Consider the following 13,754-nt stretch of genomic DNA (forward strand, 5'->3'; position numbering starts at 1 on the left):
ACAGACAGACTGACACAGTGGTTGTATAACCCCTCCTAGGGTACAAAGTCCCCTTGGAGGTAAAAATCGAAGCGCGCAAACGAAACTCGACGTACGAGAGAGAAATTGGAAGCGTGCGAGAGCGAACACGAATTTTGTCTGGTTTGGCGTTCCATACGCATCAATAAACTATTATTATACAATTCATAGAAAAATTTAAAAGCTTCACTCTGGAGTTGACAAGTAACATGCGAAAAAAATGCTTCGAGGGTGATGTCGATCTGTCTACATCGGCAGATCGGTTTTGAGTGATCACTCGATAGCATTAAACCGAACACGGAATAATTGATAGAGGCAGATCCGAACAGGCAAGTGGAAAGTCATTTGCACCGATCTCGGGCAGGTGGAAAAAGTCGATTGAGCCGATTTTGAGCAGGCAAGTGTAAAAGGAAAACAGTAATAGCCTCTCTAAGGTATTTTGTATAATGCCACATTTGGTTCCCAATTTACAAACGCCAACATTTGATTAAGCTATTATCGGAAAGGGCCACAGAATCGTTTGAATCTCTAAAATAGTGCTCGACAAATTTCAAATTTTATTTCATAGGAGTTGCTATCACCCAAAATTCGTGCCCAATTTTTCATGATTCTGTGGCCCTTTAATTTTTTAAAGGTATGCTACAACAAACTTTCAGCGACTCAGGGTAATACTACATCTAATTTATTTAAAACATTTAGCTACAAAAGTTTCAAAAATATTTTATATTTAAACTTAATTATTACATTTTAAGGAATAGGCTTCAACGACAGTTTCAATCAGAGCTTCAAGTCAAATCACAAGGCATCAGCCGAAAGATGGTTGAGAGTCATTCATCATTTTGAAACTGTCTTTAGACACTGTAAGCCTATCAGCAAGAAAACTAGATAAAATGAATTCCCACTTTTTATTATAGCATATTTTATACAAGGGACAGGTTTATTTCCCCTTCTTCGCTTTAATTTTCCTTAGATAGAATTCTAGTTCCTTTCCTTCCAGTAGGTAGCCATCAGAACGTCCACACTGACCAGGCCTCGACGCGATGCAAGCTAGAAACATTTAGAAAAATTAACTTATTTCAAAATTTAACTTTTAAGCTTCATGAACAATAAAAATAAAGTGCTATCAGGGTAACTATGACAATAAAGCCCTCATTGAAAAAAACTTCTAAGGTTATTAAGATATCATCACTTAGCATTAAAAGAAAATCTTTTAAATTAGTATATTTACCCAAGATCCTGCCAGTCATGAATTGTTCTTCCAAACCTGGTTCAACTTTGGCGGTCTTTTGTCTTTCTTTGTATTTCTTATCAGTTTTCTTGCTTCGTTTCTTGTTTAATACCGCTTCTTCGGCTTCAGACTAAAAATTACAAGAACTGCTTTAATTCCTTTAAACATAGTAATTACATAAATTAATTTAAAACTACGCGTCAGTACGTTGGGACCATATTGCATCATTATCTTTCAGCCGAAAGATGGTGTTAAAGTCATTCATCATGTTACATTGCTAGGTGTTGCATAAAAAAAGTTTAACATACCAGTTTTGCTCCCTTTTTTCGGCCAAGAGGCAAGGCGAAATGAGCTTCATACCATTGTCTAAATGGTGTTGCGTCAATCAGTACGATGGCATTTTTCACTAATGTCTTAGTTCGCACCAACTCATTGTTACTGGCATTATACACAACATCGATAATACGAGTCTTTCTTGTACAATCTGAATAAGAAAGAATATTAGTAACCGATATTGTTCATTAAATACCAGTGGGTTTCACTCACGTTCTGAAGCCCAAGCAAAATTTCCATGGTCTAACCTTAAGGCTCTGTATTTTTTGTTTCCACCTCGCGTTCGCACAGTATGAATACGTTTAACACCAAGCTAAGAAAAATACAAATACACATATTAAAATAACTTAACATTTACATATTGTATATATATATATAATGAAAGTTTCAGCTTTAAATTATCATCAAACATGAACATGTTTTACAGATGACACGCATGAAAGGTCATCACGTCTAGAACATTATTAAAAAAAAATTAAATTAAAAATATATACCTTTGTGTTTGCAGCTGGACGACCAAGCTCGAACTTCCTCTTCTTTCTAATAGGCTTACGCTTGCCACCAGTTTTCCTTCGCTTGTGCCAGTGATCTCTTGAGATACCTAACGACCATAAAAATGTGTTTCAATTGAAGGTTAAAACCATTATTACTAATGCAATTGAGAGTCACTAACAAAAGTGTCATTTAAAACAGAAAGGCCCATGTTCGGCGTGGCAAGTAGGCTTAACGCGATCATTAAGCGAAAACGAAAGATGGAAATGTATAATAAATAACAACCAATGTATAAAATAATACTATAAAACTAATAAACTTAACTCTTAAAATTAGGGAATTACTAAACTTGTTAACTTATTTTAAAATAAAAAGGCGATGCATGCGGATAAAACAGAACTCAAGAACTACTCACCCATTATGCGAACATACTAAAATGGCCGAAAAGGTATGAGAAAACGATGACAACTCAAGAACTCGATAGGCGGCGGCACCAGTTTTGACTGAAGAATGCCATCTGGCGATGAACTTTTTATCAGTCGTTGACTTCCTTTAATCCTTTTTTATGGTATTTAACTCCAAATAGATACTTTTTAAAGTCATAGACTATAAATTTAATAAAAAATACAAATCAATTTTCGAGGGTTTCGTAATATAATTTATATTTGTATTGTATATAATGCCTGTACAATTGGAGAATAATTTTATCAAAGGTATAGCATTTTAACTATTTATATGTTAACACATTCTCCATATGAAAGTTGTCACTATTTTCCAGATCTTGGAGAAATTCATGGAAGATTATTTGATCACAGACCTTTTCTTGAAGGAGAGATAAATTTATTCGTGAAGGAATTTGAAGTGATTAATATATAGAAACTTTTGTACAAATGAATGCTTATTAACATTCTTAAATCCATAGGAAAAGCGCAACGATAAGGAGGTTCAACAACTATTTGAAATTTTAGAAACAGTAACAGAAATTAAAGAAAGTCAGATAGATAAAGCTTGTCGGACGGGAGAAGCTCACCTCAGCAATGTCACAACTAATTGTAATACCCATTTAATTAAATTTTTGCCAAATAAATAATAAAAATTTATGTAAATAGTGGAAGTAGCATTACGTATGTGCAACAAAATAGTTGAAAGGGGAGTCTTGGAAAACTTTGTAATTTTTTTCCTTTAACTACATACATTTAAATAATCTTTAGCTATTAATACAAACAAATTTTTTAAAGGATGAGCTTCTTAAATCAAGAAGAGAGGATAGAGAACAAGAATGGAACAATTTCACTACAGATATGGCTGAAAAGAACGTTAAAGTTAATAAAATATTCACAGAAAAAGAGGAAGAATTAAAGAGTTATTATGCGGAATTAGAGGATAAACTTAACATTTCCCCTAAACATGAAAAGTCAAATTAAAATTGAGATTATTTATTTTACTTTTAATAAACATAAGGAAATGGAAAAAGTTTCGGTAATTTTAAAATGTACATAATACTAATGCAATTACAACTTTCTCCTATGATCAATTGAATTAAAAATGTCCTTAACTGTGGAAAACGTTTTATATAACTTGGAAAGGGGGTTTTTATTAGAGAGTGACAATAAATCTCCATCAAAGTTTACGTACATGACAAATACATTCAGATTTCCAAAATGACTTATAATTACATGATCTAGATCAAAGGACAAAAATTCATAACTAATTAACATGGGAAAGAAAGGATTCACAATGTTTAACGTATTTACAATTTGTAAATGCATTCAATGCATTTTTGCCTCAAACTGTACAAAAATTTTACCAAATATCTAAATAATGTAAATTGGAAAACTATTAGGACTTTAGGTTTTCTTTGGGAGAGTGTCGGTGATTATTTTTTCAGCCTCTCTTATGCCACTAAAAAGTGCACCAGACACAGTTTGGGGAAATTGGCGGTTAGTCGCCTCACCAGCAAAGTAGATTTTCTCACCTTAAATTTTAGAAAATTGGTTTTACCATTGAAGGGAAAAATCTTAAGAATTTTATTTTACCTATTTTTTCAGCCATAGTGTCATAATCCTCTCCTTTTCCTCCAACTTTGATGTAACTGTAGGACATTCCAATGTGTGGATCATCTCTCCAGCGAGTCACAAACCAATTAAGAGGTTTTGGCACATCCTGAGAGTTAAAAAATGATTTAAATGAAAAAACTGACACAAAACTAAGAAAAACTTACTTTATTGTAAAACATCTTTCTGAGTACTCCCAAACATAATTCAACAATTTCTTCGTCCCTTTTATGACTCATTAGCCCTACTTCTTCTCCACTGATGTATGACATTAGGATGTAGGTTTTAATATTCTAAATAAAAAGTTATAAAATTAGCTGTTAAGAATAAAAATAAATTGAATTAATATGAACCTTATTTATAGGTTTGGCTGGTGTGAGATCATAGAAAATGCTGAATAGTCCCTTTTCATTGGGACTCTTAGGGACATGGCCAAAGAAATCTGAGCCCTTCAGTTTCTCTTCCCAGAAACAGGATGAAAACTGCAAACCTATTTTCTCAATAATACCGGCTCCCAAGTTGTTCATCGAATCAATTTTTGATTGAGGTAGAGATGGTGTAAAAGTTATTTTATTTTTTTGAAGAACTGCTAAAGGAACTGTAATAATAACTTTATCGGCAATAAAAGGACGCCCATCGACGGTAGTGACTTTGACGAGATTGCTGGAACTATTTACATTTTTAACCTATGAGAAAAAATCAAAAAGAAATAAATACAATATTTAAAATTACAATTTAAAGACGTACTTCGCAATTGAAATGAATGTCTAATCCCTCAGCTAGTAAATTCATGATATAGGAATAGCCGCATGGAAGTATTGTGTGATGACCAGCTAATTGAGGAAACTGTTCATTTTGGTCCCAATGAAGAGCGGAGACATTCTTTAAATTGGCACCACAAGCATATTCTAGGTTACTTATATGGAACTGCAAGAGCCTTTCTTCTTCCTAAATTCAATGCAAATAATTTACAATTTACACATGTAACAAAGAATGTTTTAAATATCACCTCGGAAAATAAATATCCAGTTTCTTCGGAAAAGGATCTGTGCATTTCCATTAGTTTATCTGAAATAAAAATAAAAATTGGCCATATATAACTTCTAAAATAATTTCTTGAAATTTTTTATTAATACCGTAAAGACTAGAATCTTCTGCCTGGGTTTTTCTCCACTCAGCAATGGAGTCAAGCATGGCATTGAAATGAAAATCAACTCTCTGATCATATTCCACAGAAGCTAATGAACCATCAGCCTCGTATAAATCGCACCTTTCTCCAATTATACGCATTTGAATGCCTGCCTAAAGGACTCTAAGCTATAGGCTGCGTTCAGTAACGATAAATGGTTGGGCATTTGCTACTGTACGACTTTTCGCATTTCCGATTTAGACGACACATTTGCAAACCGAGTCAACGAAGTAAGCGGCTGGAAGAGCCAGTTATTTTGTTGATAAACGCAATTGTTATATAAACACAATCAAGCCAAAATGACAATGGCAAGTAGCTGTAGAAATAACGGACAAATTCTGTAAATTTTTTGCGAAGCCGTTCAGTAGCCTTCTACGTCACAATTGTAAACAGAGATCAATGGTTAATAATCGATTCTCCTCTGTTGACTGTCACTGAACGCAGGCATAATCAATCAACGCTGAATGCAATGGATATTTACTTGTTCACACATGACAGTTATAAAATTATTTATAACTCCAGTGACTATTTGAGCTCCTTTGCCAACGCAAATTCCTCCCAACAATGTATCATCCCAAATACGACCACCAATTCTTCCTTTGGCTTCAAGAACAGTCACCTAGAAAGGAAAAAAAAGTTATATAAAATTCTAATAAAACAAAAAAATTATGCCAAAAAGCAATATACTTTGAAGCCAATGTTTTTCAAGTGGTGAGCAGCTGCAAGTCCCGAAGGTCCTGATCCAACAACAATCACAGATTTCTGAAAATTTTCATATTATACAAACTGTTTGGCAACACGTGTTATTTTAATAATGTAAATTACACTTACTTTAGAGTTTTTTGGTAACAGCGTAAACCCGGATGGAGAGTTCACAATACCACAATTTATGACTCCTTTCTTTGTGAAATACGGCAATATAAACTTGGACATTTCCAGCAAACGAATTCTTACCAAACCTCGACATATTATATGGTTATTTAGCATATCTTGAGAAATCCATTTCTTTAAATAATTTAATTAAAAATTGCATCATTGTAATAGCGATAAAAGATTCTCAAAATATAAATAATTACTTTAGGGTTTAAATTCCAGAGAGCTATTATAATATTCCTAACTCCCAAATAAGTAACTCTTTCACTATGAAAATACAACAGCGTTAGAAATAAACATTTAAAATGTAACAACTATAAAAAAAAATAATTACTCAACAAACTGAGGGAATTCGGCAATCTCATCTGATTCCATCACATCGGGTCGAATGCAAAAAGCTTTCCTTTGCTCGGAAGGCTGATAAAAAGGCTGTAGAAATTCACAGCCACCTAATTTAAAAAAAAAACAATTTTTAAATTTAAATGTAATGTGAATTCCAATAAAGTTATGTTATATATATATATATATATATATATATGTCTGTGTGTATATATGTGCATATATGTATATACATATATACACACACATATACATATATACACACACATTTATGCATATATACACACACATATATGCATATATACACACACATATATACATACACATACATATATACATACACATATATATATATATATATATACATACATACATACATATATTCGAGAAGTTTTATTCAAACCTGTATATTTTGCAGTAGGGGATGATTTGTGTATTATCTTCTTAATTTTGGAAGGACTTCCACCTTTTCGGCTGTCTTCAGGGACTGGAATACTCGTTGGACTGATTCCAACCCCATCAGGATAGTAATTAACTAGAAATTTTGCTGCTGGTGAGCTTATAAGTAGAGCAGAAACTGACCCTGCTTCAAACCAATCAAGGGTTTTAAGAGCGCTCACTCTCTAAAAAATAAGAGTAAGTTAACAAAAACAATTCAGAAAGAATTTAATAATTAATTTAATTTACAGAGTCTTCAAGTCCTAAGCATGCGCTAACGTCTTTCTAAAATTTATTTAAAAAATTATAAAGCTGACTAACACAAAAAAATGATGGCAAAAATATTACCTTCAATCCTGTTAGATTACAAGTAAAATTAGCCATAAATTCCACGGTCGGATCCACTCCCCTGGGTAACTGTCGAAATTTCCTGCAGGTGGGAATGCTACATTGAGCCCAAAAGGGTAGCATTTTGTCTGTCATAAAGACTTTGATGGAAGCTTCGAGGCGGCTATTTTCTGACCAATGTCGTTTCCATTTAGAGTACATAACATTTCCACCTCTGTGACTGTAATTAAAAAGTAATGTAAAGTAAAACAGAGCCACTTATAAATACCACAAATATATACCTTCGATAAAAAAAATCAAAACATTCATTGCAATAATGTTCTCCTGATGTAACATGGTACCATCGTGACGTATATCCGCTACCAGCACACCTTCAAAGAATAAAATAAAATTTAATACAACAAAAACCATTTTAAAGAGGGAGCGCAGGCTTATAAACATTTAGATATTCTTATTGACAACTGATATGGAGATTATATTATGTTATTGCTTTTAAATAAATTAATTGCAAAGGGATTTACGTTAGAGGTCAATCATAATTAGTTTCTATCAGACTCATAAAAACAGGCTTAACAAACAATATACCTATCAGATGCTGAAGCGAAACATATTGGAATGGCTGATGTGCAAAAATTTTTCTCGCATTGCCTATGATAAAGCTTGACGGGTGGAGGAGTAGATTCCTGATTAATATCTAAATTCTTCTTCTTTATCTGCCGATTGGACGACCTGGTTTTATGCCCAACCTGCTGATTTTCCATTTCTTTTATAGTTCCATTGGAATGATTGCCATTAATTAAGTTTGAATCAGATTCGTTCTCTTTTTTAATTTCATCAACCGTATCTTGGCCATCCATTTCAACAACTGAATCTGCCATGCTTACCACTTGTCATTGAATGTATTCCCCCAAAATTAGGAATGGACCCTTTTTGACATTGCCTTCAATAATTTTTTTAAGCAAACTGTATAGGCTTAGGAGGAAACAATTCCTCTAAAATATCAACAATGGCACCAATGGAATTTACTTGTCCACGCGGAAAACCTTCACTACAACGCAAATACGTATCGAAATGTAACAATTCACGTTTCAAAAGTAACAATGAATTATGGGGAACTAAATGACTACTATGAATAACTTAAAAAATAATACATTTATGTAACTGAACACGAAATAATCACATCGCTGAAAGCGCATCCTTTGTCTGTGGCCATCTTGAATTTCGAAGTTTAAAAAAAAATAGGGGAAAAGCTACTAAAAATGGGACTTTTTTACTTGGAAGTGAAAGTTTGAAATCGCGTTTTTTAAGTTATAAAATGTCAATTTTTATTACAAAAACGGAAAGAAATGTATTAAGGATAATTTTACATTAGTCACTTTCTTCCTCCGCTTCTTGAAGCCAATCTACAAATTTTTCAACCTGTAAAAAACCAAATATATAGTTTACAATCACCTAATTCTTTTTATACAGTAATTTACCCTAATTCTCAGACTTTGTTGTTGATTCGTGGTAATGTCTGGAAGCGTAGTTGGCTTAAAATACCACTTAATAATGGCTTCTTCTTCAAAAATATCTCTATCATATAAATACTTCAACACTTTGATGAGAATGGCTGCCAAATTTTCATTTCCAATACTAAATTCCTATGAATAAAAATTCTAGATGATTTTGTGATAAAATTAAAGCTACAAACTAATTATAACAAACCTCCAACGCAATAAGGCAATCATTTTGAGACTCTTGACTACGTATATAGTTTTTAAGAAGAGGAAGCATATATTTCAATAACGGCTCTAACGATTTCCAGTAATCTACACTGGAAAGCGACGGATTCCTCTGAATTGGAATATCTAAAATTGCTTTGGTGACAAACATATTGACCTCTTTCATTGTTATATTATAGGCATATCTAGAATATCAAATGAATATAATATAAATGATAATTTAAATAAAAAATAATTATTTTTCTTTGCTTACTTCGAAGAATTCACTTCCAAAATCAGATTATCACTTTTTATGTTTTCTTCTACTCCTCTTAACAAGCTGTCCAAAACCTCATTATAAAATACTAAATAAAAAGATAATTAATAACAAAATAATTGAAAAAATTAAAAACGTTACATTTAGTATCATCAGGTTGAGGACTTCCTCCTCCAGAGTAATTCTCATCATCAGAGATTTCCCCTTCAGATTCACTGGCTTCGTCCAGAGTCTTATCAATGTTATCATATCCCCAACCGTAATTTATTTCTACATTTTCTTCATCTTCACTACTGTCTTCGCCAAATTGGTGAATAAATGGATAGGCAACTCCCGCACAGCCAACAATACTCAAATCAACTTCTAATTGTGCAAAGCATTAACCCGAAATAATGTACATTGAAACAGTTACGATGAAAACTTACTCTTCAAGGGTTTGGAAGTCACATTAGCATCTTCGAAGGTATCTTCTACTATTTGAGGAGTCGCCTGCCAAAGCGTTCTTTCTTCTAGCTTTACATTCGGGCCCAAAACAACCTTTTTTTTGGAAAGATATTTATTAATTAAAACAAAATGAAACTGATGTGATAATTAACAATTTAACACCCTACATCATATGACAAGACGGTTCCAGCCCCAATTTCACAGCCAGCCTTCAGCGTGACACCATTGGCCAAAAGGCAGCAGTTCAAAGTACAATTATCTTCAACGACCACATTATTCCACAAATAAGATCCCACAATTCGAACATTATCACCAATAACGCAATTTTTCCCCACAACCGAATTGCTAATGAAAGTTTTATTTCCAATTTTAGTACCTTCGCCAATCACTACATTTTTTTCTAAAATGCATTCCCTAGAAAATAGTTACTATATTATATTGAAGTTACTAAAAAAAATAATCAGTTCAATTATATTTTACCTAGCCAAATCCACATCTTTGTGATTGTAGACATTATGCCTAAAATAATTGTATCTAACACTCGTACTGTCAGGAACAACTGGATAGGACCACCTCTGAATGATATCTTGGCTAATTTTTAAAAAGAATAACGAAATCAAGGATCCTTAATCAAATATTAGCATTTGAAATATAAAAATATGAACTTAGTGAAATTACCTTATGGAATCATACATACGAAAATTAGAAACTCTGGCTGCATAACCATTATCAGCGACAGAAATATAAATAGAATTACCTAAAATCTTTTTTTTTAAATGTCTTTTAGCACACATTAAAAAATAAAAATTACTTAACAGAAAGTGTTACCAACTTCTTCGTTAATAAGTATCCCTTTCACAAAATTGTCCCTAGTTTGAAAATCGAAGTTGTCTACGAATAACGTTGGAACATGTTTGCTGCAAATGCTTATATGGGTGTCTAATAAGTCATAACGTAGTGACATTTCTTTGTGCTCTTGAAAAAGGATCTAAAATAATTATAGATGATTATTAAAAACCCATTTTATTGGCAAGTTCATAGTTAGAGCAATAACTTACAGTTGGAAGCTCAATTTTACTGTGATTTGAAATTTTTTGATAATGTAATACTCTGTTTGTAGATGATTCTATGCAAATTACGGCTTCATCTTCCAAAGACCGGGTTCTGTGTTTTGGCGTTGCTTTTCTGAAGACCATGGTCATAATACATCCTTTATCTTTTTGTACTTGTTTTCTAAAAATTTGTCGCAAAATTAATCTTAAAATTCTTTCATATATATTTCCAAAATAGCTTGGGTCATAGCAAAAGCGACATAAGACCCAAAAGTGTGTCAGTACGGTATAACATTTAATGAGAGGTTGTCGCGAAGTAAAAAAAGGAAGTGGAAGACGGGGTTGAAAATACATCATCAAAGTTTGAAATTTCCTCCACTTCAGCGCCGCCAAGTGAGGCGTTTTAGAACGTATCTCTACGGGATAATAAATCGAAGAGATAAAATCGCGGTAGACCATACACTAAATATATAGTTGATAGTACTATTCCAACTAGTAGGTTATGTAGTCTATTGTGAGACTAGCTCTCAGTAAATATTTTAACGGGCGCAAAGGTAGAATTGACACACTTTTGGGTCTTATGTCACTTTTGGTCATAGTAAAGTACAAACTTATGTTCTCGAAGAATATCTTGAAGAGGCAGATTTGATATGATATCACCAGCTAAGAGTATAAAGTCGGATCTAATGAGGCTCTTCGCATCTAATTCTCGCAGGGCATCCCCTAAAGATAAATAGCCTTCGGATGTAATTGGGATGACATTCATGCTTGAATTTTCATTACACCAAGGAGATTTTCTACAAAAAAAGTAAATTAGTTTCACAAACAATGATGGCATATTGTTAAGCTTATGATATACTTCAAATATTCTTTTATTTGAGTGGCGTGAGAACAGCATAGAACGAAAACTTCTTGAACCCCAGATACACTTAAATACTCCAAGCTGTAATCAATCATGGGCCGGTTAACTAAAGGAAGAAGTACCTAAACGAATAGGATATTTGCGTAAGCATGGTATTTAACCATTAAACCATAAATAGTAAGCCTTGGTTTTTATTATTATTTATTTCATTTCGTATGCGAGCCTCTAAAATATTATTACCCTAGGATTTTGTATTGATAGAGGTGCAAATCTGACATTGAAACTGTCAGCAACAATAACCGCTTGAACAATATCCTGTTGACGTTCTCCAAAAGACATATTTTCTTTTTTACTTTTAGCCTTAGATGATGCCATTTTCGCGTTTAATGAATGAACAAATTCAGCACCAGTTAATGGACAACAATCTGAAAACTATTCGTGAGTTCTGAACCGTTCAACCAGTCCCCATGCGCACTATTCGGCAAAAAAAAATTCTAGAACTACCCAAATGCAAACTATTCGCAGACAAGAACCTCTTGTTGAACCGTTCGGAACCGTTCTAAATGGTACCTGCTCAAGACCAAGTACTGGCCGGAACTCAAGGTTGAAAACTCTAAAATTCGTCTGCACATCGGGCTGCGTACGTCAAATCCATAGATATAGGAAACGTATATAAAGGTCTAGATAAAATATTTCAAAGGGAGTGAATACGGAGGTGACAGCTAGCAGAAACGCGTAATTTCTGCAGGCTATCCTTATACGGCGCTATCTATCGGTAAGAAAGCTGTGCTTTCGTAGCGAGAGCCATTGTCTCCTACTTAAAAATTGTACTAAAAGTCACCAACAGATGGTGTCTAAAGACTACGGCCTGCGGAAAGGTCAAGCACTTAGTACTAAAATGCTAAGAGAGCTCGCGCTCTTGGTCACGTGCCTTCCTCGGTGTCTGCTAAGTGTCTATTCCGTATTTTATGTTAGGCTTAGACGTCCCGAAATTTATCTAGACCTTTATATACATTTCTTATATCTATGGTCAAATCGTACGATTCTAATTTGAATGACAACTATTCGTACAAAAGTTCTGAACTATCCAGAACTTTTTCGTGACGTCACAGCTCAGTCCTAGGCCGTTCTCTTAACGGTTCAGAACTCACGAATAGTTTTCAGCTACTAAGTATTGTTACGTGGATTTTGCTCTCAGCCGACGAATACTGTTGTGATAAATTATAGGCAATATCATTGAGTTGGGAATAAATAGAGGTACAACTAAATCTGGCTGGCGCGGGACCAATTTTGTTCAATATGGAGACTTTTTCAACTATATCGTTCAACCGTGGCGGCATCTGTCTCTAGTGGTGGCAACTATATTGCAATTGAATTTTTGCGCGAATCATATAACTTTACAAAATATAGATGGCGCTACCACCTAATTATAAAGATGAATTTCGTACAGTCTTCTCAGAACAGGTCCCGCGTAACCATGGCAACCGAAATCGTAATTGTAATTCTAGCAGTATTATTCCCAATTCAATGGGCAATATTATCTTAGGAGGTAAGCAGATTGGTTCGAATAGTACCACGTGTTTTTTGAGCTAATAAGCGCCTTCCAACATAAAACCCGCGAAATTGGAACTAAATTATGGAGATAAGCTAAATTTCGTTTCGCTCGCTTGATTAGCAGCTTTACAACAGAGGCGTAGCGAGGGGGGGGGCAGGGGGCATCCGCCCCGGGCGCCACTCATAAGAGGGCGCCAAAAACGACCTTTTTGTCAACGGAAAACGTTGCATTTTGGGGATTTTATATGCTAAAAGGGCGCCATTTAAGAGATTTGCCCAGGGCGCCACAAACCCTCGCTACGCCAATGCTTTACAATAGGCGCTTAAATAAAACATCTTCCCAGAAATTGCCAAGAAGTAATATTTCCGACAGCCAGGACTCATAAGTTATTATTTATATAGTGCTTGTTGAAATATTACGTAGTCTAGATTATCTTTGCTCGAACGTAACATCGTTTTTTTGCTAAGCCTTAACATGCCAAAAAGGAAACACTTGTTGCATATCGTACTGCAAAAGTAATATGTTTAGTTCTAAATGAATGAGTTTTCA

General features: G+C 33.9%; 4 protein-coding genes across 5 annotated transcripts; 1 reads left to right on the forward strand and 3 right to left on the reverse strand.

The window, feature by feature from the left end:
* Positions 1 to 909: 909 nt before the first annotated feature.
* RpS8 (ribosomal protein S8) lies at positions 910 to 2,598 on the reverse strand. The gene is made up of 6 exons (XM_090179822.1): positions 2,487 to 2,598; positions 2,074 to 2,180; positions 1,793 to 1,892; positions 1,555 to 1,730; positions 1,247 to 1,376; positions 910 to 1,065 (listed from the first exon to the last, which is right to left on the reverse strand). Exons 1-6 carry the CDS (start codon positions 2,488 to 2,490, stop codon positions 956 to 958), a joined length of 627 nt encoding a protein of 208 aa, XP_090035948.1. The 5' UTR covers positions 2,491 to 2,598; the 3' UTR covers positions 910 to 955.
* Positions 2,599 to 2,653: 55 nt separating this feature from the next.
* Positions 2,654 to 3,561, forward strand: Muted (biogenesis of lysosome-related organelles complex 1 subunit 5). Of its 2 annotated transcripts, XM_090179825.1 has the most exons (5): positions 2,654 to 2,784; positions 2,850 to 2,932; positions 2,994 to 3,123; positions 3,181 to 3,239; positions 3,310 to 3,561. In XM_090179825.1, the coding sequence occupies exons 1-5, from the start codon at positions 2,751 to 2,753 to the stop codon at positions 3,493 to 3,495; spliced, it is 492 nt and encodes a 163-aa protein (XP_090035951.1). In that variant the 5' UTR covers positions 2,654 to 2,750; the 3' UTR covers positions 3,496 to 3,561. The 2 variants fall into 2 exon arrangements, with proteins under 2 accessions (XP_090035951.1, XP_090035950.1); XM_090179824.1 differs by lacking the exon at positions 2,654 to 2,784 and having other exon boundaries at positions 2,796 to 2,932.
* Positions 3,562 to 3,671: 110 nt separating this feature from the next.
* LOC149942820 (lysine-specific histone demethylase 2-like) lies at positions 3,672 to 8,445 on the reverse strand. Its single transcript, XM_090179820.1, has 17 exons — positions 7,898 to 8,445; positions 7,594 to 7,683; positions 7,313 to 7,532; positions 7,214 to 7,249; positions 6,930 to 7,149; positions 6,522 to 6,636; positions 6,391 to 6,454; positions 6,146 to 6,319; positions 6,002 to 6,076; positions 5,796 to 5,933; positions 5,262 to 5,427; positions 5,135 to 5,193; positions 4,873 to 5,073; positions 4,479 to 4,811; positions 4,293 to 4,418; positions 4,108 to 4,234; positions 3,672 to 4,046 (listed from the first exon to the last, which is right to left on the reverse strand). The coding sequence occupies exons 1-17, from the start codon at positions 8,188 to 8,190 to the stop codon at positions 3,919 to 3,921; spliced, it is 2,565 nt and encodes an 854-aa protein (XP_090035946.1). The 5' UTR covers positions 8,191 to 8,445; the 3' UTR covers positions 3,672 to 3,918.
* A 164-nt stretch (positions 8,446 to 8,609) lies between these two features.
* eIF2Bepsilon (eukaryotic translation initiation factor 2B subunit epsilon) lies at positions 8,610 to 12,069 on the reverse strand. The gene is made up of 14 exons (XM_090179821.1): positions 11,891 to 12,069; positions 11,648 to 11,772; positions 11,400 to 11,585; positions 10,795 to 10,969; positions 10,569 to 10,724; positions 10,415 to 10,500; positions 10,217 to 10,327; positions 9,904 to 10,150; positions 9,718 to 9,829; positions 9,434 to 9,655; positions 9,290 to 9,380; positions 9,020 to 9,221; positions 8,791 to 8,955; positions 8,610 to 8,731 (listed from the first exon to the last, which is right to left on the reverse strand). Exons 1-14 carry the CDS (start codon positions 12,023 to 12,025, stop codon positions 8,681 to 8,683), a joined length of 2,064 nt encoding a protein of 687 aa, XP_090035947.1. The 5' UTR covers positions 12,026 to 12,069; the 3' UTR covers positions 8,610 to 8,680.
* Between the last annotated feature and the right edge of the window lie 1,685 nt (positions 12,070 to 13,754).

Source organism: Leiobunum rupestre, chromosome 6 (assembly GCF_980474605.1).
Source record: "Leiobunum rupestre chromosome 6, qqLeiRupe1.1.hap1, whole genome shotgun sequence".
In the NCBI taxonomy this organism is placed as follows: domain Eukaryota; kingdom Metazoa; phylum Arthropoda; class Arachnida; order Opiliones; family Sclerosomatidae; genus Leiobunum; species Leiobunum rupestre.